The 27,406-nt window shown below is 37.8% G+C and overlaps 1 protein-coding gene across 6 annotated transcripts in view; it reads right to left on the reverse strand.

Annotated features, from left to right (window-relative positions):
* Window positions 1-2,295: 2,295 nt before the first annotated feature.
* Window positions 2,296-27,406, reverse strand: part of CHD9 (chromodomain helicase DNA binding protein 9) — a 69,309-nt gene continuing 44,198 nt past the window's right edge. For 3 of the 6 annotated variants that reach the window (XM_085071864.1, XM_085071867.1, XM_085071868.1), the window contains exons 16-38: window positions 26,926-27,121; window positions 26,002-26,169; window positions 25,253-25,432; window positions 23,841-23,951; window positions 22,968-23,164; window positions 21,995-22,194; window positions 21,366-21,525; window positions 20,330-20,419; window positions 19,503-19,606; window positions 19,263-19,380; window positions 18,553-18,610; window positions 18,176-18,218; window positions 17,796-18,015; window positions 17,469-17,671; window positions 16,327-17,235; window positions 14,015-14,178; window positions 12,766-13,038; window positions 11,850-12,018; window positions 10,752-10,891; window positions 10,077-10,298; window positions 9,159-9,287; window positions 7,079-7,183; window positions 2,296-5,748 (exon numbers count right to left, since the gene is read on the reverse strand). In XM_085071864.1, coding sequence (XP_084927990.1) covers window positions 4,885-5,748; window positions 7,079-7,183; window positions 9,159-9,287; window positions 10,077-10,298; window positions 10,752-10,891; window positions 11,850-12,018; window positions 12,766-13,038; window positions 14,015-14,178; window positions 16,327-17,235; window positions 17,469-17,671; window positions 17,796-18,015; window positions 18,176-18,218; window positions 18,553-18,610; window positions 19,263-19,380; window positions 19,503-19,606; window positions 20,330-20,419; window positions 21,366-21,525; window positions 21,995-22,194; window positions 22,968-23,164; window positions 23,841-23,951; window positions 25,253-25,432; window positions 26,002-26,169; window positions 26,926-27,121 — 5,023 coding nt within the window. In that variant the 3' untranslated portion in view covers window positions 2,296-4,884. Of the gene's footprint in view, window positions 5,749-7,078; window positions 7,184-9,158; window positions 9,288-10,076; window positions 10,299-10,751; window positions 10,892-11,849; window positions 12,019-12,656; window positions 13,039-14,014; window positions 14,179-16,326; window positions 17,236-17,468; window positions 17,672-17,795; window positions 18,016-18,175; window positions 18,219-18,552; window positions 18,611-19,262; window positions 19,381-19,502; window positions 19,607-20,329; window positions 20,420-21,365; window positions 21,526-21,994; window positions 22,195-22,967; window positions 23,165-23,840; window positions 23,952-25,252; window positions 25,433-26,001; window positions 26,170-26,925; window positions 27,122-27,406 lie in introns of those variants that run through there. The other 3 variants (XM_085071865.1, XM_085071866.1, XR_014854542.1) reach the window with 3 other exon arrangements.

A 27,406-nucleotide genomic window follows, 5' to 3' on the forward strand; every position in this document is an offset into this window, starting at 1 on the left:
AGAACAACTTAAAACATTAAAAAACAGTGATTAGGCTGTATTCAATGTCTTACATCTTTTTTTTAACACAGAGGAGCAGTGAACTTCGCAACATTTTTTTAAAAAGTTTATATTTAATAGTGTACTGGAAACTTAGACAGGAAACATTTTAGTGAAATCTTTCCTATCCCTGAGGACTTACCTTCACCTGTTTCTCCACCTCTCCCCTCTTTCCACCCTGCTCCTCCCCCATTAAAAAGATGCAAGAATAATAACGAGTTATCCTCATTTGGCATGTTAATAACTTGAGTAATTTCCACTACTGGATTCCATATTACATCTACCAGTATCACAACAGCCACGAACATCCTCTCAGCCCAAGTCCCTCACAGCTGCTTGGTTACCCCCCAGTAATGCACATTTTTTACTGTCCTTAAGTCTCAAAAATTTTCCCCATGAACATGCTATTGTCCCTTGCTTTCAGCAGCTGCACACAGGTCAGTGTCAGGCAGAGCAGCAGACAGGGTAGTTCCCAAATCAAAAGCTTTTACCCTCTGAGAACAGAAAGCAGAGTGAGGACTACCACTGATTTTGGTGAGCACTAGGGAAAGAGATGATGATGCTGTATTTGACATTAGGATCCCAAGCATTTCCCAAACCAGCCTCTCTTTTATTCCTCAGACCTTACCTGGAACACTAATGAGAATTGCATGCTGTTAGGTCTTGTTCACACTCAAAGCACACAGGAGGCACAGCAAGCAAGTCCTCGCTTTGCAGTGTAACTTCATGCAGGATCTTGGGCATTGCATTTCCCTTCCTTCCTTGCATGAGAGAACCTGAAGGAGGCAACATTAAAGAAAAAATCATTAAAAAAAAACCCTGGAAAGCTATTATCTTTATTTCCTTTCCTTCGAAATGTAACAAAGAAATTATACTGCCTGTTTGCGTAAAGCATTAGGGACATTTAGATAAGCCAAGACAGTTATTTTGTAAACTCCCGTGGCTACACTAGTATAAATAGTCTCCTCTGCAGATACCAACACGAGCCCAAAGTCCCAACAATGTACAGATGTAAAATTTTAAATGCTGGTCAGCTACAGCAGTGTAAATCTTACATTGCACTGAAACAGCCTGCTCATGTGGAAGATAAATATAGGTGTAATAGAACTAGATCAGAAACTGCTTGTAAAACTACATGTTAGTAACTTGCACATCACAAATAATTTCACTTAACACTACTGCACAGATCCCTTTATATTAACCCTGAACACCAGACACATTTCATGTCACTACAGCTTGAATTCAACCTTCATCAAACCTTCATTTTAATGGGTGATCAGCATGGTCACACTGAGCAATCCATGAAAAATGTATCACTAAATAACATGGCACAAGTAATTTTCTGAGAGACAAAATAAAACAAATAGGAAGGACTTTGCCCTGGACACCTTGTTAAGAGTCTTATCTAACCAACATACCCCACATAGTGTTTGGGAAAATTTCAGAGTGCAAGAAATTAACCATCAACATAGTGCCTACACCACCTGTTCCTTGGGAATAGTGTCATTGAAAAACAGATCCTCTTAATTTATAGACTAAGACAGGATTCTAAAAATAAATTTAAAAATACTCTTAGAAATTTTGCAGGACTTCCAAAGAAAAAAGGAGAACTTGAGAGCTCATGTGTATGTGTACTTTTATCACCTGTGTACAGATCTAAGGAAACAGAAGCTCAGAAAGGATAACTGAGACTAAAATAAGTAAGGATACCATTGAATCACTCAAATGCAATGCCAGGTTAGAACAAGGTGGCACCAGACAACCAGGAGACAACTTGGGTTCACGGGAAATGTCTGTGCCCTGTGTGAAATACATGCAATAGTAAAGCACTGTGTACACAATTAAAAGATTTAATAAATACATGGAAAGTAATGCAAAGTTCTAAAAAGACAGACTGAAAAGGTACTTTACTACCAACATGCTTATTTGAAATTAAGGTACCTTTTGGACCAGAACCTAGCCTGTATATTCCTTTCTAACTCTAAGTACTGAAGGGTGGGAACAACAGCTGGTTTTGTTTGTAAGACAAGTGAATTAGAGGCAATCGATACTGGTAAAATTATACAAGAGTAAACCATGGTCTTGGACAATAGGTGTGAGTGTTACATCCTTGGCTTGTTTGCAGGGGGTTTTTTATGGTCTTAAGAATAATTTCAGTTTCAAAACTTAGCACTGAAACTTGACTTTTGCCGCTGGAAGATACATGTTTAATCCTTACACAGCATTACTTTCACATACTGAGGCCGACATCACGGGTAGTCAAAGAATATGTTTAATAAAAAATAATTAAACTTCCATTTGCTCTATAGAACATCATAGAAAGTAATTCAATAAATTACAAATGACTTTTTAAGACGCTTGTTCAACTACAGAAAGCAAATTCAGACTACACAGAACACAACTGGCAAATATTGCAAATGTCCAAAAAAAACCTGGACTAAGACTTGGATCATGAAGCCTGAAACAAGGGATAGAAATACAAGGCAATAACAGCTAAGGTTTTTTTAGTAACTACCAACACACACTTTATCATCACCTTGGATATCCTTTTAATTTTAACTTCAGTATTAGTGTAATTCTACTGAGGTTTCCTTATAACCCTTAACTTTATACAACCGTATTTGCATATAGTTTAGCTGACAGTGGGACACTTTTTCCCCCTCTGGATCAAACTGATGAAAAATAACCCAAATATAATTATGTTCAAGTCTACACCAGCCTTCATTACTTGAAACTGTAATTGCCTTATTACATAGAAAGAATCACTAGAACAGTAACCAAACTTACTTGACCATAATAGGAAAATACTTTATTTCATAAATCTGATATAAATTAGGTTTTAGCCACAAGATTTAGGACTTGTTTTGTGGGGGAAGGGTGGGAAGCGATGGTATTGTTGACATACTCCATCAGCAAATGAAGTTAGTAACTGCTTGTAAAACTTTGGCTATTTCATAGATGCATCCTAGTTAAATAAAAGTGCTATATTACAAAGGGCAAAATATTAAATACGAAATACTTTTTATTTTAATGATGAATTGCTACCCCCTTCTCTTGGCAGTTTTTGATTTTCACTATTGCTAAGACACTGCATGAAGGGCCAAAAATCAGAATACTATCTGGGAAAATACGTAACCAGCACAATCCAAATGGTACTTGTATAATTGTGTAATTACATCTAATACTGCTTCTAATCATGGGGGCTAGTTATTTTGCACATAGAAACTTATATTTCATTGGTAAAGTTCTTGATAAAAAACAACACAGTTGTTTTACTGTACAAGCAAGCAACAGAACTATATCAAAATATACAGTTTTTGTTTTTTATTTTTAAATTCATCCCTTTGTAAAGCTTTTTCCATGACTTTCACTAGTACCTGTATCTATTTTCTCTTAACACTTGCCTATTCTTGGACCGCAAATGATGTAACCAAGGTCAACTGAAGTATCAGTCAGTTCAGAAGTTCTGTAAATGTGAATCTGGGCCTCGACCGTGTCAGAGTAATAGCAGCTTAAGAAGAAGGAGGAATCATATCACACATCAAATCTTAGACAGATTTTATATAGTAAAGGGTTCTAAGGATTTGGACTTAAAACAGATGCCTTATGCCCTGTTACTGTGGTTTCTAGGAATAATTTGTTTTCCTTACTATTCAAAGTGCTTTTTCTTTAGTGGGTAACTCAGCATAATATATGAAGTGATATCCCAATAATGATTTTGGATAATATTTAATATTTAGTCAGATTTAAATCTGCAGAGAAGTTTAAACTCAAAAGGAGTTCAAAACTATCTGTACTTTATTTACCATTGTTAACTGGGAACTCCAGGAGGTTTTATGACATAAAACACAAATAGAAATCTACACAAACAAAGCAAACAAACAATTTTTACATGAATTATGCAGTGTTGAAAGGTCTTTTCAGTGGCACTTTATGACAGTTTGCCTCTTCTGAGTCTTGGGGACACTACTCCTCATTTTGGGACTTTTAATTCTGCAGAGGGAGCCCAAAACTTTGCAAGGTGTAAACTAAATAGATCTACATGGTGCCAAGTAGCATGAGATAAGACAGTTTTTGCTTTAATTTCCCCTTACTGCTGTCAACAAGAACAGTTGTAATAAGGGGGAAAGAAAACCCCAACAGTCTTACCTCAAATAACTCAGATTTTAACATGCTATACAGGATGTCTTTAAAAAACAAAACAAAACCTGAAAACAAGTAATAGAAACCAATGTAAACTTCCTAAACTAACTCAGCTGAGGTAACAGGTAGCCAGTTTAATTGGCTGATTGGGAAAATTTTATCTTCTTTTAAACACACTTGTACCTGAATTGGAAACAGCAGTGCATCACAACACTAGAGCATTTTCATGTAATTAAAGCAATGGATGGTGATGTAGATTCTACAGCTTTCATGACATTCATTAGCTGCCCAAATTATTGCTGAGTTTTGATCTGTAAATTATAAGTGTCAAGGAGGCTGTAAAACTATATTCAAATTAAATCAATAATATGCATAAAGTATTCTGTGTTCACTGCAAATATATTAAATATACAGCTCTTACTTGAGCATTATTTTCATAAAATTAACCCCCCAACAAAATTATAATGCCTTTTGTTGTAATTTTACACCATTGTGTATTTGATAGTACATACAAGTTCAGAAACTTATGAACTTCAAGAAATATTACATGCAAAACGTCTCTGAAAGCAGTTTGCACTTCTAAACAAATACTGAAATGTTCGGTCAGTAAATCATTGATGCACTCAACACTGGGTTATTTACAATGGAATAATTAAAGAATAAATTCAAAATCAGTTTATAATTTAAGTGCAGAGTCTGGGGTCAGTCTTCATCACTCGAATCCGAATCCTCAGATGAAGACGATGTACTGTCAGATCCAGATGAAGCATCTGCTTTCTCTGAACCCTCATCTGTGCTGTTTTCGTTGTGAGAGCTTGGCTCTGTTCCCCCTTTGTCTTCCTGATCTCTAACCCTAGAATTTTCCTCCTTTTCTTCTGTGGGCTTGGCTGAGCCTGTGTCATTGCTTTCACTGTTCTGTACATCAAAAATATTAGACTGAGACAAAGCTGGGATATGAAGATTAAGGCCTGGAGTGAGAAGCATCCCTGGGTAAAGTATGTTGGACAAAAGTAAAGGGTTAAGAGAGAGAGGATTGGCAGCTGCAGTGGCAGAAGATGTTGAAGGAGAACTTGAAACAGAGTTTTCACCACCAGTATCCGTATTTTGGTCTTCTGTCCTTTCTTTCTTTGTATCTGTCTCCTTTGAATCGTTTCCCTTTTTCTCCTCCGAAATGGATTCTGTCGACTTTGTCAGAAGTCCTCCCATGCCCAGCAGGTTTGGTAATCCAGCCATCCCTGACAGCAGCATGGGGAACATGGCAGCCATGTTCTTGGCTTCTCCTCCAGCAGCTAAGCCAGCTGGCATTCCCATCAGTCCCGCTGTCACTTGCAGCGACTGCAGGTTTTGCAGGTTTTGCTGTAAGGCCTGAAGGCTGGGCAGATCCACTCCTGGCAGCAAGCCGTTGGCGAGCAGGGGGTTGACGGACACGCTGGCAGCAGAGGCGGCTGCTGCAGCTGCTGTTGCCTTGGCGATCTCGCTCTTGGGGCGCCTGCCCCTCCGGCTCACCTCTTCCCGCACCACCGGGCCCGTGAGGATCCGGTCAAACATGCCTTCGGGGAGGAATCCCTACGAGAGACACAGTGGGCACTGTTAGCGTATCTGAGATAAGGAGGCAAAGGAACAGCAAATGGTGGACTCAAGTGTTCAGAACAGTGTCAGAGGTGATCCTGGCACAGCAGCCTGATCTCCAGACAACTCCCTGGAATTTGTGATGACTCTGTGCTACCGCATCCCAAATGCCTAAAGGCCCACCTCCACTGAGGGCTACACACAGATCCTCTCACACCCTCTGCTAACTCATCCTTACTGCTTTCCTGGCACATCAAGCTAAATATAACTAATTATAGGAGCAAGATCAATCTAAGATCTAAACAAGCATTGCTTTGAACTATTATCACATACCAATCACTTGACAGTTTAATTAGTTTTCAATTTAAAGTTAAATGTGGTTAGACCAACGATCTCTGAGCTTTTTTTATTATTGCTAGTGTCTCTTAAATGTCCTCATATTTCATCTCATCCATAAACTGAAGAATAAACAATAAAGACTCAACTTGAATTTAAATTAAATTCAGAGTACTTCTATTTAGGATTTGCACAGTATTACTTCACCTAAGTCCCCCTTCCTAACAACAAAGAAAGAAATGAACATCGATATTCCCTTTGAAATGCACTGTCTTGACATTTCATTTTTAAAATGGCAATCATAAGATCAATTATTACTCAACTCCATAGTACAACTGCCTTTTTTCCCTAGCAAATAACTCTAACTTATATTAGCTTAATACAACTACAGGAATTCAAAACTCAAGTTCTGTTCTTCTCTACGGTGGATAATCAGTACTTTCCAAAGTAATTCTGCTATTATTTATAGCTCTATTCAGAGGTATACACTAAACAACACAACTTTCTGAAGTTCAAAATATGTCCTTATCTTCAAGGCAAGACTAATCGATGGTAGCCTCTGTATCCTAATTTCTCAAAGCTGCACATTAAAAGTCAAATAAATATTTAAATTTAAGCATTTTTTTCTTCCTAACTGTAGCTTTAAGAAAGTATCCTTATTCTCAAGCAATTCCTGGGCTATCTTAGTATCTTTCCTAAAAACCACTAAGACTACACTTCAGACATGAAAAAGTCACAGTATTACAGTACCTTAAACGAAATCTCTAATTTGGGGCTTCCAGTCACTGTTCCACCCCTTTCTCCTATTCCAGCTGTGCCAGCAATGCATTTACTGAACTAAGCTGGCAGAAAACTGACACTGACTAATGTTTGCTGTTAATGTAACACCAGAAACAAAACTCACACCTCTTGGCATGCATTTTTTTCTGTTTGCCTTGTTTCCTTTCAAATACATTTAATGTCATGGTTGTCTTATTTTGCAAATACTCACAGACTGTTTTACAACTTCTCCCCACTCAGGAGCCACTCCATACTCTGGATTTTCTTTCAAGAACCTGCACAAATCCTTCAGAGGGGGGGCAAATGCACCCCCAACCTGAGAAGAAGAAGATAGAAGTCAGTGAATATGTGCCAATTGATAAAAAAGGGCTACATTAGTATCTGACACTGTTTCATTTTTACCTTTTAAATTATACAATACAAATAGACCCTCACTTAAATTATCACTGAGTATGATACAGCTTTTGGCTGATTCCTGGTGGTAGATGTGTACATGATTTGTTCTAAATCTACTAAACTCAAATTCATCTATTAAACTCAGTTTGAGACTTCAACATTTGACATTCCCACTACTGTCTAATATTTAATGTTTATTTAGACATGCAACGAATGGAAGAGCAACCACATGCCCAGAGAACAGTGGTCCAAGTATTGCCAAGAAGGTTGTAAGTACAATCCTGTTAAACTTTTCCTTTATTCTATGTATCAATCCTATTCTATCACCTCAGTCAACTTCTAAAAGTACTTCTTTTAAGAGGCTCTGCCATTGTGAAATAAGCTCCTGAGTTTTTTTCACGCAAAAAAGGCCAAGTTAAAACTGCCAAACAGCATATCCTAATAAAATCGTATGGGCAGGAAAGTAAGCTTCTAAATTAATCAGAGGTATTATTCAGATCCAGAAAGAAAAAAGGAAAAAAATTCCAATTTCTGCTTAGTTTTCTCTATAAACTGCAACTTAAACTCACATTTTCTAAGCTACTTTTGGTCCCTCACCCCCTGCTACTCAAAGCATTACAGAAGTAAAAAAAAATTGGTGATTCAGAGAAGTTGGAGACAAGTTATAAATGGAAAAACTGAGATTAATAAAGTATCCAAAAGTGTCAGCTATGGAGTGGAAATCTGAGGGGAAAAAAGACTTTATGAAAACACAGGTTTTCACAGTAAACAGAGATCAGATCTCTCACTCCTTGATCCTCATGACAAGATCCCTCAGGGCAGAGCTTACTGAAGAGCAGCCACAGGTCCTAGTTTCAAGAGACTCACAACCATTCTGGTTCCTCTTTAGAGCTGCTGTCTCAATACACCAAAGAGATTAAAGACTCAAAGTCTGCCTCACTCTCCTGTACAGATGGACAAAGCTCCTGACTTTAATATAGCAGCACAAAAAAAACCTCATCCTGCTTTCCTTGCAGCTGCTCTAACAAAAAGACAAGCTGGCAGTGCCACAAGGGAAAGGGAAAATGCTCCATCCATGGACACAATAGCTCAAAGATTCCCACTGGACTGCTGCTCTGGTGCTACACTGACATTCAAAGACACCATCACACACATCTGTCCAGAGCTGTTCAACAGATAGCAGGAATGTTCTGCACGCTTTCCTTGAATCTTGCCTTTAGCCTTCCCCAGAGCCTATTCAAATGCACTGTGCTGTTCCCAAACTTTGATCACCTGTACCGAAAATTCAATTCAATGCCTGCTCTCACATCTTCTGCTGCTGTGTTTTTACACAAGAATTCCCCTTCTCCTTCTGTTCTCCTGTTCCCCTACCATTTCACCTAGAAACGTGACAGACAGCCAATACCTACTGGTGATCCGTAAAGGATAAATGCCAGACATTACTGAAAAAAACAAAATAATCCAGTACACAGGATTTCCACAATTCCAGTGGACAATTCCAATATATGCAGGATATACTACAAATATAATTTTAATTGTGCCAAAAATAGTAATGAGAAGATAACAAAAAATTTCAAACTTCTGATGAAGTTGCCACTTTAACTACATATTTTAGTGGCCCTGCCTCTGCCTGAGTCAATGGCACAAACATTGCACCAGTTCTATCTGAACATAAACCATGGGCTAAGTTTCTATCTGTATCTTACACATTTTCATAGTTGCAAAACGTTTCCCAGAAAATTGTAATTGACTTTTCTGCTCTGTGCCAAAACTTTAGAACAAAAGTGTTTCATTTGTATACTGGGAAAATTTTAGCAAGTGTAGTATATCAGGTTCTTTATCTGGAGTAGCTTTTCATTTGCAGAGTATCAGAAGGGGAACAGCATCATAAATACCTTTCTCGCATTTCTTCTATTTATGAGTTGAACACGTTCTTCACCAGTTAAACTATTAACATCCAATTTATTGGGGTTTCGACAACGGTGTCTTTTTTGTTTGGGCCTCCCATCATGCAGCTGCATCCTCTGTTACAAAGGAATTAAAAAGCCCATTATCCTTCTGATAAAACTGCTTTAAAAACAGTAAGATCTCTGTGCATTCTCTTGAGTCAGCCATTAATTTGAAGTCAACTTCAACTTCAGAAATATTTTAATAACAATACCTATTTACTAAGCACAATCATTTAATAAGCAGCCCAGTAAACAGCACTACATCATCTCTCTGATGCCTCTGCCCATTGCTTTGTTTTATTAATTTTTCCGTTTTTAACAGTGCTTTAACTGTCTGGAATATTGCTGCTGTTTCGTGTTACAACATCTTCATGGAGAAGTAAGGTTGTTATTCCAGATGTCATACACATGATTTACAGATTACATTCTGTTCAACATTAATAAATCTTAAATTCAGAAGTAACATAATGAGAAGATCATGCCCACACAAACATCACTACCATAGCACTGCAATGTAAGTAGGAGATAAATTCCACAGTAAAGTCTTTAACCCTCTTGCACATCACTAAATATGCTGTTACACATTTTCCGCTCCCATTATACTAAATAATTTTTTAAATCCTAGGTGAAATAATACAAAAATCAAATGTCTTGATTTAGTGTTGCTTTTCTTGTCAATTACGTTTGTGGGACTAAAGGAAAGCTTGCAGATGTCACATTGTAAAAAGAAATGGACATTTTCCTTTTCCTAAGTGGAACAGAAGAACAAGGAAATAATTCCCTGCAACATAAAATACAAATCTAAATATATCATATACGAAATATTTTACTATTTAGCTAGGGAGAAGTGACGGAAATACTCACAGGAATACAGGCTCCTGAATCCTCAACATATCCAGGATGTTCTTTAAGCCACCTTTCTAAATCTTTCCTTTTGGGGGCATCATCACCTGCAAGCCTTGTTCCGTCTTTCAGGTTAATAACAGGAACTGGACTCTCTGCATCAAGCATGCCTTGGGACTGCGTGTAAGTGAGTGCTGGGTTTATTCCTGCAGCAACCTGACAGGAGTTAATACCTGGATTAACCTACAGAAATTAAAAACAAACCATCACAATTATTTCATGTGTGAGTCAATGAAGGCCACAGTTCTGCAGATCACACTTAAGGACTTGGGGCACACTGCTTATGCCACAGAAATCCCTTTAATCACTGCCCAATCAGGTCCCATAACAGATTACGGAAAAGCATGTCAGAAAGGGTTGCTACAAATTTTTAATAATACATTGTTAAAGTTCATCAGAATTAAAGTTACATTTTAAAAATTATTGATAAAAGTTAACAATATTGTATGTATCTAATACTTAATGACACGCCACCTGTTCTCATCTGTGTAGTCACGAGCTATCAGCAAAAAAAGTCCCAAACCCAAAAGTTTTGACTACAAGTTTTTGTTGAACAGGGACAGCTGGCTATTCTCAGTTAAGGCAGTAATAATAATATTGGTCTTATTTTTTGGATACAAAATCAAGTTTACTTACATGGTTAGGCTGTTTATTTCTGTTCATAAAGAGAACATCAACCCCCTCCACATTCTTCCTTCTTCCTCGTCTCTTCTTGACTACAGGCTGACTGTCAACTATGACTCCATTGGCACTGGCTGTTAAGTGACTGGAAGTACCTAATAAATGATGCAATAAAACTTGTGTCAGATGCTTGTTTATAAAGAGAAACATGTCTGAATAAAAAAGGAAATAAAATTACTTGAAATAGTGTGAATGCATATAATTTCTACATATAACAGCTAAGATAAATTGCTCTTTGTTTTATGGTTTAAAGCATCATGAGTATCAGGCTGTGAAAGCCACTTTACTATGAAAATTTCATTACTGCCCCTCCACCCCTTCCAAATTAATCTGTACAAGGATGACAGCTGTTGAAAACTGTTGACATCACATACACACAGAGGCAGACATCCCTAAGTAAATGTTTAACAATACCTTAATGGTGTGTTACAAAATTTAAGCAGAAACTGGCCTAAATCAATCACCCATTTCTAATAATTTCAATTTCAAGTGTTTTAATCCAAAACACTCCTTACTTAACGCTCATTTTCACTTGTCAGAGTGTACTCACTGTAATTTTGTAATGAAACAGGCTGTAAGTTTTTGGTTGTAAGTCAAAAATTGATTCTAGATTATCGTCTTCCGCTGTCTCTTTTTATGAGACACAAGAAAGATTATGAAGAGTGCAAGATGGCAGAAGCATAAATCTGGAACTCTTCATCTTTACTTACCAAGTAGCCACATTAAACTGAGTAGCCACAGTAATCTGAGTTAAACTGATTACTGTCAGTGTACAGTGATGCACTTTGTAATTATTAAAATCTTCTTTGGAGGAGGTTTATGGTGTATAGTGGCATCATTCTAATAAATGAACATTGCAGTAATTGACACTGAGAGAGTATCAGGTGCTCCAAACTGGAGAGTGTCTGCACACTGCAGAGAATTTCTCCAGACTGCAGTTTAGAACAACAGCATTGCAAACCTCTCTCTCCACTGCCTATCCATGAAGACCAACAGAAGAACCTAGAAGATTTAATGCCAAATTACCCTTATGCTCTCTGATATTTCATGTACCTGATTTGGGAAGTGATTTTGGGAAGTTGACAAGGCTGGTTTCTGAAGCATTCTGGAGTTCACGAAGCCGAGCCAGATATTGCTGCTGACCCAACACACCCTCCTCGCTTTCAAATGGCCTTTTCTGAGACAGTCCCTGCTTCTGAAAAGTCAATTTCAAACCACCTTCCTGTTAAATAAATTCCAGGGTTAGAAGAGCTTCTGCTGAAGCACAAATAACTAGCTCATAATCAGGATTTTCACATACAGTTACTCCAGGAGAATTGAGAAAGAAAGAAAACACTGTGTTAGACCTTATATGATCTTGCTCTTCCATGTAAAACTGAAATTTGAACAGAAATTTCATCTTAACTGAAAAATCCAGGCACTGGTGAGCTCTTTATCTCCTGAATCCAGTCCTAGACCCAACTACAAAAGCAACTATTCAAGTGCTAAAAACAGGTTTCAAACTACAGATAAATAAAATGTTTGAAGTTTCTAGCCTGCATTTAAACCAGGAATTTTTCCTGTAATACTCTATAAGACCATGAAATAGGAAAGTGCTTGCTGAAATGCTTAAAAAAAGCTGAGCAACAGAAATATCTTTTTATACTAACCAGATTTGTTAGAAAAAGCATAAAACAAGCTGTCTGAGAAAGCATCAGAATGGCAAAAAATCAATTCAAAGAGAAAAATAATGATTCTTCCAGTGGCTTATGCAAATTAAAAAAAAAAAAAAAAAAAAAAGACACATAACCCCCTCCCCAAAAAAACCAAACCCAAATCCCAAACAGTCAGTGCCCAGAAGCAGCAGACCCAAATACCCACAAACAAGTGTGTGAAGGAAGTGAGAGTGAGAGCAGGCAGCCACTTGCAGGTAAAGCATGCCGCACACCGCAATCGCAACCAGGTCCTAGGGCAATAAAAATAAACATACGTCATTGATTTTCACTGTAAACTCCTTTTCTCGTACATGCTTCTTCACCTTTGACAGCTGGGCTGATTGATCATATTCTTCTTTTACAGCTGCAAGAGGGGGTGTGGGTGCACTGGGCTCACTGTAATCTGCAGCTGCCCCTGAACTGTCCAGGAGTTTGGTGGTGTAGAATGATGCCACTGTAGTGCTGTCGTAGCTCCTTCGGGCTGAAGGCCATTTACCTTTCAACACTGTCTGACAAATACTGTCAAGTCGGTTAATCATAACTCGATCCTGAAAAACAGAGAAAACCATTCGGTAAGACCAATGCTTACCAACACTGTTACATTTATGTATTATCTCTTAATTCTACAGAGAAGAGAAATGACAATGCTTTTATCACTGGACTTGGACTTAAAATTTTGAAGTTCCTGAATTTGTACTGATTACCTGTAAGTTTGTGAAAGCCACCTCTGTACTTAATTTCACTATGTACTTTTAAAGAAATATTCAGTCTCTCTCTACAGGGTCTGGGGCCTGCAAATGCCTGAAATACACTATCCCCCTGATATTAAAAGGAAAGATATGGCAACTACCAAAGCAGTATTTGTATGTGTGGCTTTGACTCATTGGTAGCAGGATCTGAACCTGTGAGCAGCACTGTAACATAGAGCAAATAAATGTATAAATTTATATCAATACATTTATAAAACTAAATCTACAGCTTTTTATTCATGTCTCCTCTTAGTTCCCAAAACCACATTATTCCTCATTCCCCTTCTTTAGGCACCAAACATAGATAAAACTTCACACACTGCCATAATACATGGTTCTTAAGTCCCAATAAACTCAGCTAAGTACAGGAAGACTCCAGATATTACTGAATTTCCTGATCCTTTCACAGTTATTTGTCAAATAAAACTTGTGACTGCTAAAATTGCAAGTTCTGTAAGCAAACGCTTATTTCTATGAGTTCAAGACTCTCCCCTACATTTGATAAAAGTCAACTTTTAACATGCTGAATGTCATTTTTCACTATGTGCCAATGACCTGTGACCTGAAAGTTACAATCCCCTCCAAAAATTATGAAAAGTAGTACATTGATTTAAATACACATTTCAGGAGCCAACATAACAACTAAAAGGTCCTGAAATTCAAACCCTACAGTTATTTCCCCTGCTTCATGGTTTTAGCATGTTTAATGGAATACCAATGTCAGAGCCCACCTTCAACTACTACTTTAGTTTTTAAAGTTGCATTATAAACTTGCCTTTGGCCAGTAGGATGCAGCCAACATGTATCCACCTTGCAAGAGATAACCAGAATTTGGTGTCCCATTGTTCATCTGGAAACTGTCTTGTGTCTCATCTTGTGTGGTGCTCAGAGAGGCCACACTCTCTTCATCATAGGCTTTTATATGTGGAGTTCCTTCTGCTAAATAAAACCAGCAAAATCATTATGTTGTAAGGGAGTTAAACACTCACTGTAAGAGGTTCAGGTGAACAAAACACACAACGATGTTCAGAGAAAGTCCAAACACAAAGTTAAACTGAAGAACTAATCTCTTAGGTTTTTCAGGCTGATCCTTTTCTAGGGATGTAAATTCCACACATATTTTGTATTTTGAAGCTCAAGATGTTGAACATTTAGCTATTTGGAAACAGACATGCTTCAGAATAATCTAACAGACAGCCTTCACTTAACACATTTCTTTTGTAAGCCAACATTCACTAAAGTATAGAATTAAATTGAAATCAAAGATGTCTACCACCAGCACATGGCAAATCTATTGGGATAGTACTTTAAAAGAACAGCCCATTTCATTTACTGCAGAGAATGCTGGATGTTCTGTGTCCTGAATGCATGTGCCTGCATAATTCAATTATTCAATTTTTAATCACTGAGGATTTTTTCCTATTATCTTTCCAATGTGTCCTCTGACTTCCTTATGTTTCTCTCATTGGTATTTCACTTTTGCCTTCATCCAGACAACAACAGAAGTTTCACTATGACATGGGGAAACCATCTGAAACAACAAAAAAAAGTGTTGCCTGAAAAGGTAACTACTACATCAATACAAGGAGTAAGAGGGTCAGCTCTACAGAAATCAAATTTGTCCTTAACAATAGCTCTGTAGTGAGTCATCTGATAGAATCCAGCACTCCCTTAAGAGATGCTTCAAATGTGGAAAGTATGCCAAAGGGTCATTACCATTGTACAACCAATGCAATAAAACCCAGGTTTAAAATTAAAATGCATTTGAAGTTAAGTGAACTTTCCAGCACTTATCAATCTCTTCAACACCAGCAGTAAAATCACCAAAAAAAAAAAAGAAAAAAGCCAACCAATTTATGGGATTCTGCACTCTGAGGAAGGCAGGATTATTTGACTAAACAGACTGGGCTAGCACAAAACAAGCTTAATATCTGGACTTGTAGCACACGCTATAGTATCCACAATCTCTATCTGAATATTTATGTTATATAAGCATTCCTTTGCTCTCAAATGTTTCACTGTTTACAGACAACTGTTTCCTCTGAAAATGTAATTTTCCTGCTACAGGCAGCAACATATTAGTAATTTTAGGTTGCATTTTACTTGCCCAGTAAACATTTCCCCAGTAAATAAACCCCATGGTTTTGATTTGTCATTTCCATGGACAAGAAGATCCATCTGATTAACACAATGCCTTTTTTCCTAAGGTATTGGAAAAAAACATAGGTTCTTTACTTATGCTTTAATCCCACTGCCTACCTTTGTTTTCTTCCCTTCTCTATTATCTTTTGTATCACATAGGAGAGAAATCTTTCCACATTCTGAGTTTATGTGGGGGAAGAGTAGAGGACCCTTCACAGCACTAAAGGAAGCAGTGTATTAAATAACAAATGGTTGGGTTATTAAAAGCTTTAAATCACTTTCTCAAAGGTTTTTGCTTCTAGTTTGAAGCTTTCACTGTGTCTCTGTGTTACATGGCCCTGTGTGCTGCAGTCACCTCAGTCTTGCCTTAGAAGGTTTTTAAAGAATTTTTTGAAAGTTTTTAAGTGTTTGAAAATTTTCAGTGCAAGAACATTGTTTGGGCACCTCCAGTTCACAAAAGAAAGCAGCTGACATGACTATACAGTTTGGACAGAAGGAAGCTTGCAGGTTTCATGGAAGAACAATGAGGAAGCTACAAAGACAGGTGAGCAAGAGTGGAAAAAACAAACAGGGAAACCTAAAGAATCTCTCTGTTTAGAAAGAAACAGTAGTAGGGAATACACACACAGAGTACATTTCCAGAAATCACTATCCATTCCATTCTCCCACACACAAACCACATGCACAGCATCCCTGCTTAGGGAGCCAGTCAGCACATCCTAAGTACCTCACCCAAGGCACTGATACGAAGCAAAGAAAAAGCAGTATTCCAGAAATTCCTCCAATTCACTTGGAAGAATCAAGCAATATGTTTATTTACATTTACTTTATGTTTAATAAAGTTTACTTTTGTGGGATTTAATAGCCTTTTTTAGACATTTTTTCATTAAGAATAAACTAGTTCAGTTTAAGAGTTATACTGCAGAAGTAAGACTACACACATACCACGTTTTTGTGCCTCCTCTTCATCACTATCACTCTCTTCAGACGATGAGGATGACGACGACGATGATGATGAGGACGATGAGGAGGAGGATGAAGATGCTGAAGAACAAGATGAAGATGATGAAGAGCTAGAGCCAGATCGAGAGTGTGAACAAGATGAGGAAGACGAAGAGGATGAAGATGATGACCTGGAAGAACAGGATGATCTATCTGAGTCAGAGTCGGAGTCAGAGCTAGAGTCAGACCCCCTTTTGCTGACTCTCTGTTTTTTGGAAGCTGGGTTTGGAGTTAGAGGCTCTGTCCTTGCTGCCACCATGCGCCTGTCTGTCTCAGCCTTCACGCTAGGTCTGTGGTCTGTAATTTGTATTGGGGTGCCATTTTTGGGACTCAAAGGTTCAGATTTCATTATTGTCTGTGTCTCCTCTGTAGACATAGATTCCTCTTCAGAAGACTGAGGGTCCTCTTTCAGATTTTCATTTTTAGCTTTTGCATCCTCAAAGGCATTCAGTTTAGCATCTGACAGTCTTGACTGAGGTGTAAGAGGAGAAGCAGATAATGCCATCTGGTATTGATGCAAGAGTGGAGTAGAAGTCCTCGAGAGAGCCACTTTGTTTTGATTATAGTTCCTCTGGGCAGACATAAATGAGAGTTCAGGATCACGAAGAATGTGATAATCTGTCCTGCTAACTCCATGTTTAGCAGCTCCAATAAGTAAATCCCTGTCATGAGTCCCACATTCCCACCAGACAGGTAGGTCTGGGTTTGGCTGGCACAGCTTTAGTCGTTCGAAGAGCTGCGGGTGTCGCAGAGCCTGTTCTCGCACTTTCCGCAGGAGCTCAATGCGGTACAAAGTCCGGGAAGCGCGTTCCTCTGTGATGGGCTGGATAAAAATGTTTGGGTCCACGAGTTCTGCATTGAAACAAAACAAATGAGAATCTGCCAAAACCAACAAATCAGTACTTTAAGCAGACAACTCTAATCAGTTACTGTATGTCTCCACCATTATAAGCTTTCAATTTTACTCTCAGCATGTTTGCTTAATTTCTCCTCCCCCACTTTTATTTTCCGACACATGAAAGAAAAACCTTTTCAAGGTAAGCACTGACAGCACAAATTTAAGAAGCAAAAACATGCACACCCACCTTCTTTTGAGGGGAGACGGCAGACCCTCCTGCACATTGACATAAATGCATACAGGTACTTCTCCAAGCTCTCATCAGTTTTCTTGTGCAGCCGAGCCATCGCTCGAAACTTGGTCCAGTCAAATCGCCCCCTTTCAGGGTCAAACACCACTCCAAATGTGGACACGACTCTGTAAAAGTCAGCTTCTTCTCTTCTTGTCCATCTTGATAAGCAAGAAAAAGATGTGAAATTCTGTGATTTTCTTCATTGTTTCATACATTATTATGTCTTTACTATTTTTTTACATAAGGGTGGATTGAAAAAGTGTATTTACATGCTGCACATACCTTTGCTGTCTTTCAATCTTAGCTGCCATCTTTGGATTTAGTGCAGCTTCTTCATATGGAGGCTGCATCATACTGGTTTGTACTGGGAATGTTGGCTGGATCTGCTGGGCCTGCCTGTTTTTACTTGTTCGCTGATAAGCTGTTATCAGGCGGCGGAGACGTGTTGTTAAGGCAGACTGAGTGGGCCAATAGATTTTGTCCCCTTCCATCATTTGCCCATCTGTACGAAAACCAAGTCATGGGAAAAATAAAGCTGATCATTGCTGGTGTCTGTGGTTCTACATTAGGCAATCTAAGTACATTTTAGCTACGAATCGCAAGACTTAAACAACTTGAAACACAAAAGCAACTGGCTCAGATTTGAAGTTTTATGTATTTACCTCCATCTGCTATTACTAGATCACCTGGGGATGAAACATCATCCTGTAAAAAAAACAAAAGTCAGCCACAATTTAAAATATAGCCCCCTCCAGAGACTTAGGTTAAACTTACATTCTGGAAACAATTTATGAACATGACGAAGAAGAAGAGTAACATATACTTTGGATAAATGGCTAACAAGACATACAACAGAACTATGCAACAATTCCCTCCCATTCCTACCCACCCAGACAACTGCAGAAACACACACAGTAAGCTTTATCAATTCAGAGAAATACAGAAAAAAAATGTAATAATTTACTGAACAAAAAGGTGGAAGTATTACATTACAGGTGAATGAGTGTTAGAAGGAGCTATTAATTGGTGCCTACTGTACCTCTATGTCATCTTTAAACAATGCTGGTGCTGGTTTATATTCTGGATCTTCTACATCCCTGTTAAAATTTCAACACAAAAGAAGCAATCTTAGTAATATTTTACAAGTTATTACACTCTTTTCTTTAAAGTAACACTGATATAAATTTAGTGAGACACTGTATTTAATTTTCTGTTTGAAATGAAGAAAATATTTCATGGCATCTTTGGCTTGAATCCTGCTCCCCTCAATTCACTGTCTCATTCAAAGGTATTCTTTATGACCACAACTAAAAGCCTCACTGATGAGGCAATGAATAAAAGCAGTTCCCTCTTTCAGCAGTTATCAGTAATTCTCACATTGATCTACTGGGGTCACTGGTCAGCTACACAAGACCAAGACACCAAAACCTGGCCTGAAACCAAATTAAACAGGTCTGCAGTACTCTAGCCCTGAAGGCTTTTGCACTTCAGTATCTAAGTAATATTTTTGATAAATCAACACAAGGTAGAATCCTTGTTAACAACAAGTTGCTGCTTGCCCTAACTGTGAAATTCCAAACCTCAATGGTTCTATTATACCATCCCTCTTTTCCCACTCTGGGAGTAAAATCACAGTATCTTCACAACAATGACATCAAACTGACATAAAACCAGTAAGGAAGAGAATAAGGCACAGCACATAAATTCAAATTTGTTTGCTTTAAGGCCCCAAAACATTCCCTTCCATACCCATCCATATAATCATTTGCTCTCTGTTCAGCAGCAACTGCTTTGTCATCTGGTTTGCCAACCCTTTCCAAGAAGCAAAGAGCTGGGTCTGCTCTGATGGTGTTGTATTTTTCATAACCTAAAAAGGAAAACAAGTGTCAAAAATTCAACTTCCAGAATAAACGATAAAAAAGATTGAGTGTAGGGTGTTTTTTATATTGGGGATGGGGAAGCCCCTATATAGTCACCCTCATTACTCACCATGTTTAAAAACTCCAATTAGAAGAGATTTATCTGCTTCTGCATCCCACCACTCAGCAGGAACTTCAGAGTGATCTGGCTCAGGAACCCAAACATCAATTTCACTAAAGACAATCACCAAGAGCACACCAACATCAATAGTATTCAGAGGACAAAATAGATTATTATATTCTTTTAATACACTTCTACTTTACATGGGACTTGAAACTTCTCTCTTCAAGCACACACACACAGTAAAACCCTAAAACCAGCAATACAAAACACCTGGACAGCTTGGTATTTTGTATTTGAGAGACCACTAACAGGAAAAGAATACAAAAGCAAAACCAGTGTAAAACCAGTGTACAACATTCTTCCTCTCTCACTGAACTTCACCTATTCCCAGCAGCCTGTGCTTGCACAACTCTGCAAACCAAGGATTATCTGTGTTAGTGTTTAATAGTATGAGAGGGACTGTTTAAGAAATTTCCAAACATTAAAAAAATAAGTAAAAAATAAAGACATTAATAGAATATACAGCACATAACGAAAAACATGGGAAAATATGCCAATTCATGTCAAGTACATAATTCTATCTTTCACTCACTTTTTCAGTCTATTTGACTCATTATTTTACTTTATATAGCTAGACTCAAAGAGGAATCAGGACTTCCTCATGTCAAGTTGATGAAGTGTTTAGTAAACAAAGAGAAAACAAAAACATGTTTCACACAGCCTAAGGATAAACATATTTAGTTTTACCATTTCGTATTTAGGTCTAGGCAGATTTCTGAATTTTCATCTGACATTTGAAATAAACAAGCAAAAATACTTTCTCTATAGTTCACCTGGCATCAGTTCCATCAAAGACCTTTTGGAATTCACTACCAATGACTTCTTGTTTTAAATAATACAGCATTCTTACTCGAAGTAAGACCCTAAAAAAAGAAAAAAGAGAAACAGAAATATTAGAACTCTAAAAGCTTTCAATAGTTGTGGATGGTTTTGTTTTGTCTTTTGTAGTATCACAGAGATTTCAAGTCATTTTCCTAAAACATACTTCCCTCAGTTTTAAGGTGGGGTAACGTCCAACTCAGGTGACCTAAGAGTTTTTACTGCCATCACAAATTGTTTCATTGCAAAATTTCTTTTGAATCCTGAAGACCAGGGTCAGCAGAACATTCTTCACTTGCCTCATAAAATACTGCTAAGAAGCAACTGCTATTTCCCTTTACCTGCTTAGAACATGCCCTTAGAGAGAACTGAGTGGGCTAACAATGAACATCTTCCCCTTCACTTTTCCATTCCTTCTCACTTACAATTTTTGGTGCATAACCCCCATGACTTCTCCATGCTTTACCTCAATTCTTGACTAAAGCTGTCTGAATTGTCCAAGCAGAATATGACAAGTTTTGCTGCAGAAAAATCATTTATCTAAACCAAGCTCACTCATGGCCATGAATGACTAAGCTTTCACAAGCTGATAGCTCAGATTCTCCAAAGCCTAAAAATCATGCCAGGAAAAACAGCATGTAAGATTGAAAGGTAACAATTTTAGTGCTTTCTGTGTCTTTGATAAGCACTCCCACTCTTTAGTTCCTTGGCTGCTGCAGGGCATCCCAAACATGCCAGCAAGAGGTATCTCCACTGACAAAACCAAAATTTCCTCCAAAATTACTACAGAATTATTTTACATGTGAAATCATCTGTTCACCTCACACTGCGACCTATTTATTCTAATCAAACTAACCCCATTAAAACTTGTTTCTTCATACTGCCACAATTATTCTAGTCATCTAAGACAATGAGAAATCAGAGGAAAAAACAAACTTTAAAAAAAAAACCAACCCATCAAAAGACATTCACACTTCAGCTACTGCTTACTTGTTGCAATGGTGTTTTATGTGCTTCTTGTATCCTTCATCTTGCAACAGATGTTCTGGATTGTATTTTCGAAGCCATTCTGCTTTGTGTATATCAAAAGTGCTAGCCTGGGTCTTCACTTTTTTTCCTTTTCTTCCTCTAGGCACAGGGGCTGATAAACCTATATAATGTAAAATATTAAAGGTATAGCTATAGATACCCATGATACTTATAGTTCCTATACCCTATACCGGTATGGTGACCCACAGTGCAGGAACAACACTAACATCAGCCTCTGGATATGAGTGGTTTTGTGCCTCAGAGCATCTTGGCAGCACATATCACCAGTAAGGACAGAACAGGAGAGGAGGGGAAAGAGGAATGTATTGTCTGTCACCTATTATGAAACAGAAGAGGTCCTTCTGAACCAAAATGAAAGCTCACACAGGGCACCATTCCGGTAAGCCATCAAACCCAAGGCAAAGCAGAAATGACACTTCTTTGCCCATCAGTTGAACTGTGTGTTTGAAATAAATCCCATTTATTTCCAGTAGGATGTGTTCAGAGAGGATTTGCAGCTGTTTTTATCCCAGTACCACAGGCACATGTATATGAAGCTGTTTAACTGCAAAAACACATCAAGTCCTTACCGAGGTGATTCTGTAACTCTCGTGTTTGCCCATCCTCTGTTGGGGTGATGAGATCCCATATAAAACTCTTAATTTTCTCATCACCTCTGTAGTGAACAAGACAATAGGCTAATAGGGCTCGGCAAATTATCTCCACATCCTGCTCATTCAGCTGCCTCTTGAAGCGACCATGGGACAGAATTTCTCTCCACCGACCCCACCTAGTCCAAAGTGAAACAAAAATCACCACCTGGAAGTGAAACACTGGGGTAGCCTTCAGACTTCTCTTATAAAAGGGAATTTTTCTCTAAAATACTTAGCTTTCAACATTTTTTTTCAGCTTAACTTGAGTAGAAATAGGAAAGTAATATTTGCAACGTAACTCCATCTGTTTAAAACTGAATTTTAAACAAAATGCATCTTTAAAAAAAGTATGGATGATTGTTTTAGACTCCAAAGACAGAAAAACTGATGGGAACTCATTCTGACAAGAATGCAGTTATTTTTCTTGTAAGATGGATGAGAGAAGACCTAAGATTTGATTTCCAAATCAACTTATCTGATTTCAGCATGCTTAAAATAACTGGTTAGATTCTCAGTTCCTATTTGCACCTCACAGAAGTGCAAGATGTTCTACAATTATGAAAATCAAGTTACCTACCAAGGTTTTATTTCACACAGTTTTTTAAGGAGTCTTGAGCCTGCCTGCAGCACACACTGTAATGAATTTTAGAGAGACTCCTGTATTGCCCATGTTAAATGCTATTACCTCCTTTGAAGAAAGATTTTCACCTTTCTTTTTTAGTATTTCTTTAATTGCAAATTGTCAGATTTATACAGGGTGCAAGATAAATTCCTGTTCTAAGTACATATCTCTGCACACACACCAGGTTATTGCCAACACACAGTTAAGTTACTCCCCAAATACACTTAGTACATGGAAAAAACATGTTTTTTAAACACTTCATAGAATGAAGAAGGATGTACACAATACCCATAGACCAGCAAGTTCTTTTCCACCCGGAAGCACTCTGTCCTCCCATAGCCATTGGAACGGTCACAAGGCCTGCGGAGCTTTGGTTTTTCATCACCCTCACTCTCCACCTCAGACAGCTCTGCCAGCTCATCTTTTGTAGCACTGAAGGGCCGGGTTTGTTTCCTGATTCTTGGGGTATCAATAACCAGGCTGTTCTGCAAAATTGCAAACAAACCTTATGAGAGAAACAGCTGGCAAGTTTTTCTTAAGTACAGGGCTTCAGTTCAGAAACAATTCCCATCTCGTGTCATTCACAGCTGTTTTGTAAAGACATCACAGCCAACATCCATGGAGCAAGTAGAAAATTTTGTGGTATTTAAGGCAACAAAAAATGAGTTTCATATGCTAATGCCAGTATGTTGGTTACAAACACGACAGAATATCTCATCTGAGCTGAATACTTATACAGACTACACTGCAGACTTTGTGAGAAAAAAGGGGCACTGAAACCTTCTTGAATCAAATGCATGGGGAATGTCTTCAAGTATAGGACACAAATTTCAGCATTATAAAAATTATACAGGTCTTAGTTATTTTGCAGGTTCCAGTCCACAATTTACAAACAGAGAAACGGGGCAATCAGAATAATTCCACACTTTCAATCAGTTTCAGGTCTTTGACAAAATCAAAGATATCCAAACTTTTTTCAGGACAGCTGGGAACTAGGAAATACTACAGCTATCAGCAGGCTGACTGCTCATGCACTAATCAGCCACACAAGTCTGATTTGTTGAAATATTAATTGAAATGCAACAGAAATCCCACACCTGCAATTTCAGAATTCAAGAGCAAGCACATACTTGAAAAAACACATATTAAGAAAGTACTTACTCTACCACTGATAGCTTCAATATCTATTTCTGCTTTTTTGGCCCATTTCTGCCAGAAGTTGGGATCATCTAGTGAAATATCAGTCCTGTTTCCAGATGCAACAAAACTAGCCTGTAATAAATAAAACTAAAGCTTACCAACCTCGTACATCAAAAGTTTGTAGTTTGTCTCAGTGCTGTAAAGATTGCATGACCTTATTTCATCAAAAACCTCCCAAGCAGCTGTTAAGACTTTAGAAGTTACTTACACTGCAAAGGAACTCAAAAGTTCCCCTCCCTCCTAATTTTTAAAAATCAGATCCATAATATATCAGAAAAATCTAATGAACTTTTATGCACCATCAGGAGAGAAGAACATTAAGTAGCAAGATTCTTCTGCTTCTAAGTCTGAATCTAAATTACTCGAATGGAAGAAAAAAGAATCTTTTGAAGAGGCTTATCAGCATTTGGGGATTTCATCTCATGCAGAAGTACTCGCTCGAGGGAAATTTCAAAGGGGCGTTTAAGCTGCCAACAATCAAAGCTTGAGTGCATGGAATAAGCCTAATTTCAGAAGGCATTTAAAAAACCCTGATACACTGCATTTGGGAAAAGAGTAAATATATATAAAAATTTCTAACTCTTCTGATAAAAAGACAGTGATGATGATATTTAGAAGTCTACTTCTTATTTAAGCCATAATCAGCAAGATACAGGAAAACCTAAATAAACATACAATTAAATAATATTTTTCAATATTGCTATTTAAGAATGTAAATATACATTGACTATATTTTAACTCTTCCTTTTGCTTTTTTTCTTCTTTTGGAATTCTCACAATTGCATTCATGAAGTGCCCACACTCCAAACTCAGTTTTACTGCTTGGTATTTTACACTCTCAGCCCCCTTCCCATGTACATATATGCATCTCCAGTCACTGCTATTTTAGGAGGTTGCTTATTATGCTTTTTCAATTCTTACCAAAAGATCTCAAGGTTAAAAATATATCCTTTGTTTAGGCATCTTTAGAATAAGCTTGACAGTTTTTAACCTTATTACTTATTGTCATATATATTTTCCTCTACTCTCAATGCATCTAAATACAAATAGATCTATAAACAAATTTGTTTTAATATTCTTGGTTAATACAGCTCATTGCATCTCACAGCCTTTTCCAAAGCAGATCCATTACTCATCTTTGCTCAAGCATGCTCCTTGCACCTAGCATTTACAGCATCTGTCCATGCAAATCTGATTTTTTATGGCATGTTAACATAAATACACAGACACAAGAACCCCAAATATGTACCTAACACACACACACATCCCCATTAAACACAAGTAAACATAACTTAAAAATAAGGCCTAAGCTCTACAACATCCAATCACATTTACAGTTCTTTACTGTCACAGAACACCTTGCTGTTCTGCACCTTGGCAAACGTGGAGCCTCTTCCCTCTGATTCAATGGTGATGGTTTTAGTCCTTCGCTGCAGAATCTGGTCAATGTCTTCCTCACAGAACTTGGAGCCTTCATCCTCTTCATCCATAATGGCACCATAGGCACCTCTTCGAAGCAAGTCTTCTATTTCTTTTTTGGAGAGTTGTTGGATCTGAGCAAATAAAACAGGGTTTAGACAGTCAAGAAAAAAAATCTCCTAAAGTCTTTTCTATTCCTCTTTCCCTTCTCCATATTTCTGCAACCTAACTGTGCCTGATGATTTATAAGCCTAAATCTGGAGTATTAAAAGCTAAGAGAAAATTCTAGCTGACAGCTGAAATAATAAATCAGGTGGTTACAGTATACATTTTTAATAAGTATGCCTCTCTTTTGCTTTGGTATTCTCAACACCATGATAAGCATGCTCAAGAAAAATTACCTGCGCATACTTACAGTAAAGTAACATGTTATATTAATATGAGAGGAGACAAGGAAACGACGGGAGACTTTTCTCCTTGTTTTAACTTTGACATTATATGAGGCAAGAAATAGTGAAAGATTCATCAGCTTAACTAACTATATTTAAAATTGTATCAGCTATATTGCTAGTCCACATCAGAAAACAGAATGGAGATGCAAATGACAGAAAAAGGGAAAAGTGGCAGCTTCTGTAATTTAAAGTAATTCACACATGATTACAAAAGCAAAAGGAAGGTTATTTCAGGAAATAAATCTACATACACCACCAACACTGTTTTCTCTTCCACTCATACTCTGCAAGACAGCCTTATCCAGTCCCAGTTTCAGACTTGCTCTGTCAAACATTTCTCTCTCATAGGAATTTCGTGTTATCAGTCTGTAGACTTTCACTGCTTTGTTCTGACCAATCCTGTGGCATCGGGCTTGAGCCTTTGGGAGGGAAGGAGGAGGGCAGTTAGAATTTAGACTTACCTAGGAATAAGATACTGATCTTTTAAAAATTGTTTTTGTTGTAGCCCAACCCAAAACCAGGAGCATGAACTCAAAAGGAGTCAATACACATTTAAGCAAATGGAAGTTTTCAGACATTTTCCACGTTGTGAACAGTTTAATAATAAACACAGTGCAGCAAGTAAAAAGCAGATGAATGATCTGTGCTCAATGCTCCTGAATGGTACTTCCCTCACAGTAACAACAGGTAAAAAGACCTGGTAGCTTCTAAGTTATCTGATCTCCAGATACAAATGGTAAAGGAGCTGCAACTCGAGAATTGATTTAATTTCAGCATCCAGTTCATAGATTTGATTAATTCCTTTTTCTTAATGCATATTAATCCTTTTCTGTATATTATGTTTCAGCTGAACACCCTTATTTCCATAAACTGTATTAGTCAGTACATGCAAAATATAGCCCTCAGGTTCACAGTGTCATCAATTCTTAAGGGTTTTATCAACTCACTGACTTTACCTGTGCTGTATTTTTCAAAAGTAACCAATTTGAAAGAAAAAGTTCCCAACCAAATGAAATCTCTTCTGAATAAAAGGCATCAAAAAACTTTAAACACATGCCTTAGAAACATGAATGTTTTAAAATTATGTGTGTTCAAACAGAGGGAATATTCAAAGCGACAAAATTTCTATCCATAAGGTTTAATTAGGCCACACTACCACCCTCGAAGAAATTCACCTGCAGGTCATTTTGGGGATTCCAGTCAGAATCAAAAATGATACAGGTATCTGCTGCAGTCAGGTTGATGCCCAGGCCCCCAGCCCTGGTGCAGAGGAGGAAGACGAAGCGATCAGAGTCTGGCTTGCTGAAGCGGTCGATGGCAGCTTGCCGGAGGTTCCCACGCACTCGCCCGTCGATGCGCTCGTACAAGTACCTGCAAACGGCCACGGACACAACACAGAGCATTACAGCTCGTCAAAATAATTTAAGGGCTGATTTGAACACATCTCCTGCTGATTCTTTAAGGCGAATAAAAGGGATACAGACTAACTTTAGTAATATAACCAAGAATCATGTCAGAACTTGCATATCTGTTGTACTAACACACATCAGCAAGTCCAAACACTGAGCATTTAATGACAAATTCTTCTGCATTTTGTCCACTAAGCAACTACCTGATTACACATGTATTGCCATGGCATTCAGCTGCATTAAAACA

The sequence above is a fragment of the Lichenostomus cassidix genome, chromosome 11, assembly GCF_008360975.1.
Source record: "Lichenostomus cassidix isolate B80296 chromosome 11, HeHo_3.0, whole genome shotgun sequence".
NCBI lineage: Eukaryota > Metazoa > Chordata > Aves > Passeriformes > Meliphagidae > Lichenostomus > Lichenostomus cassidix.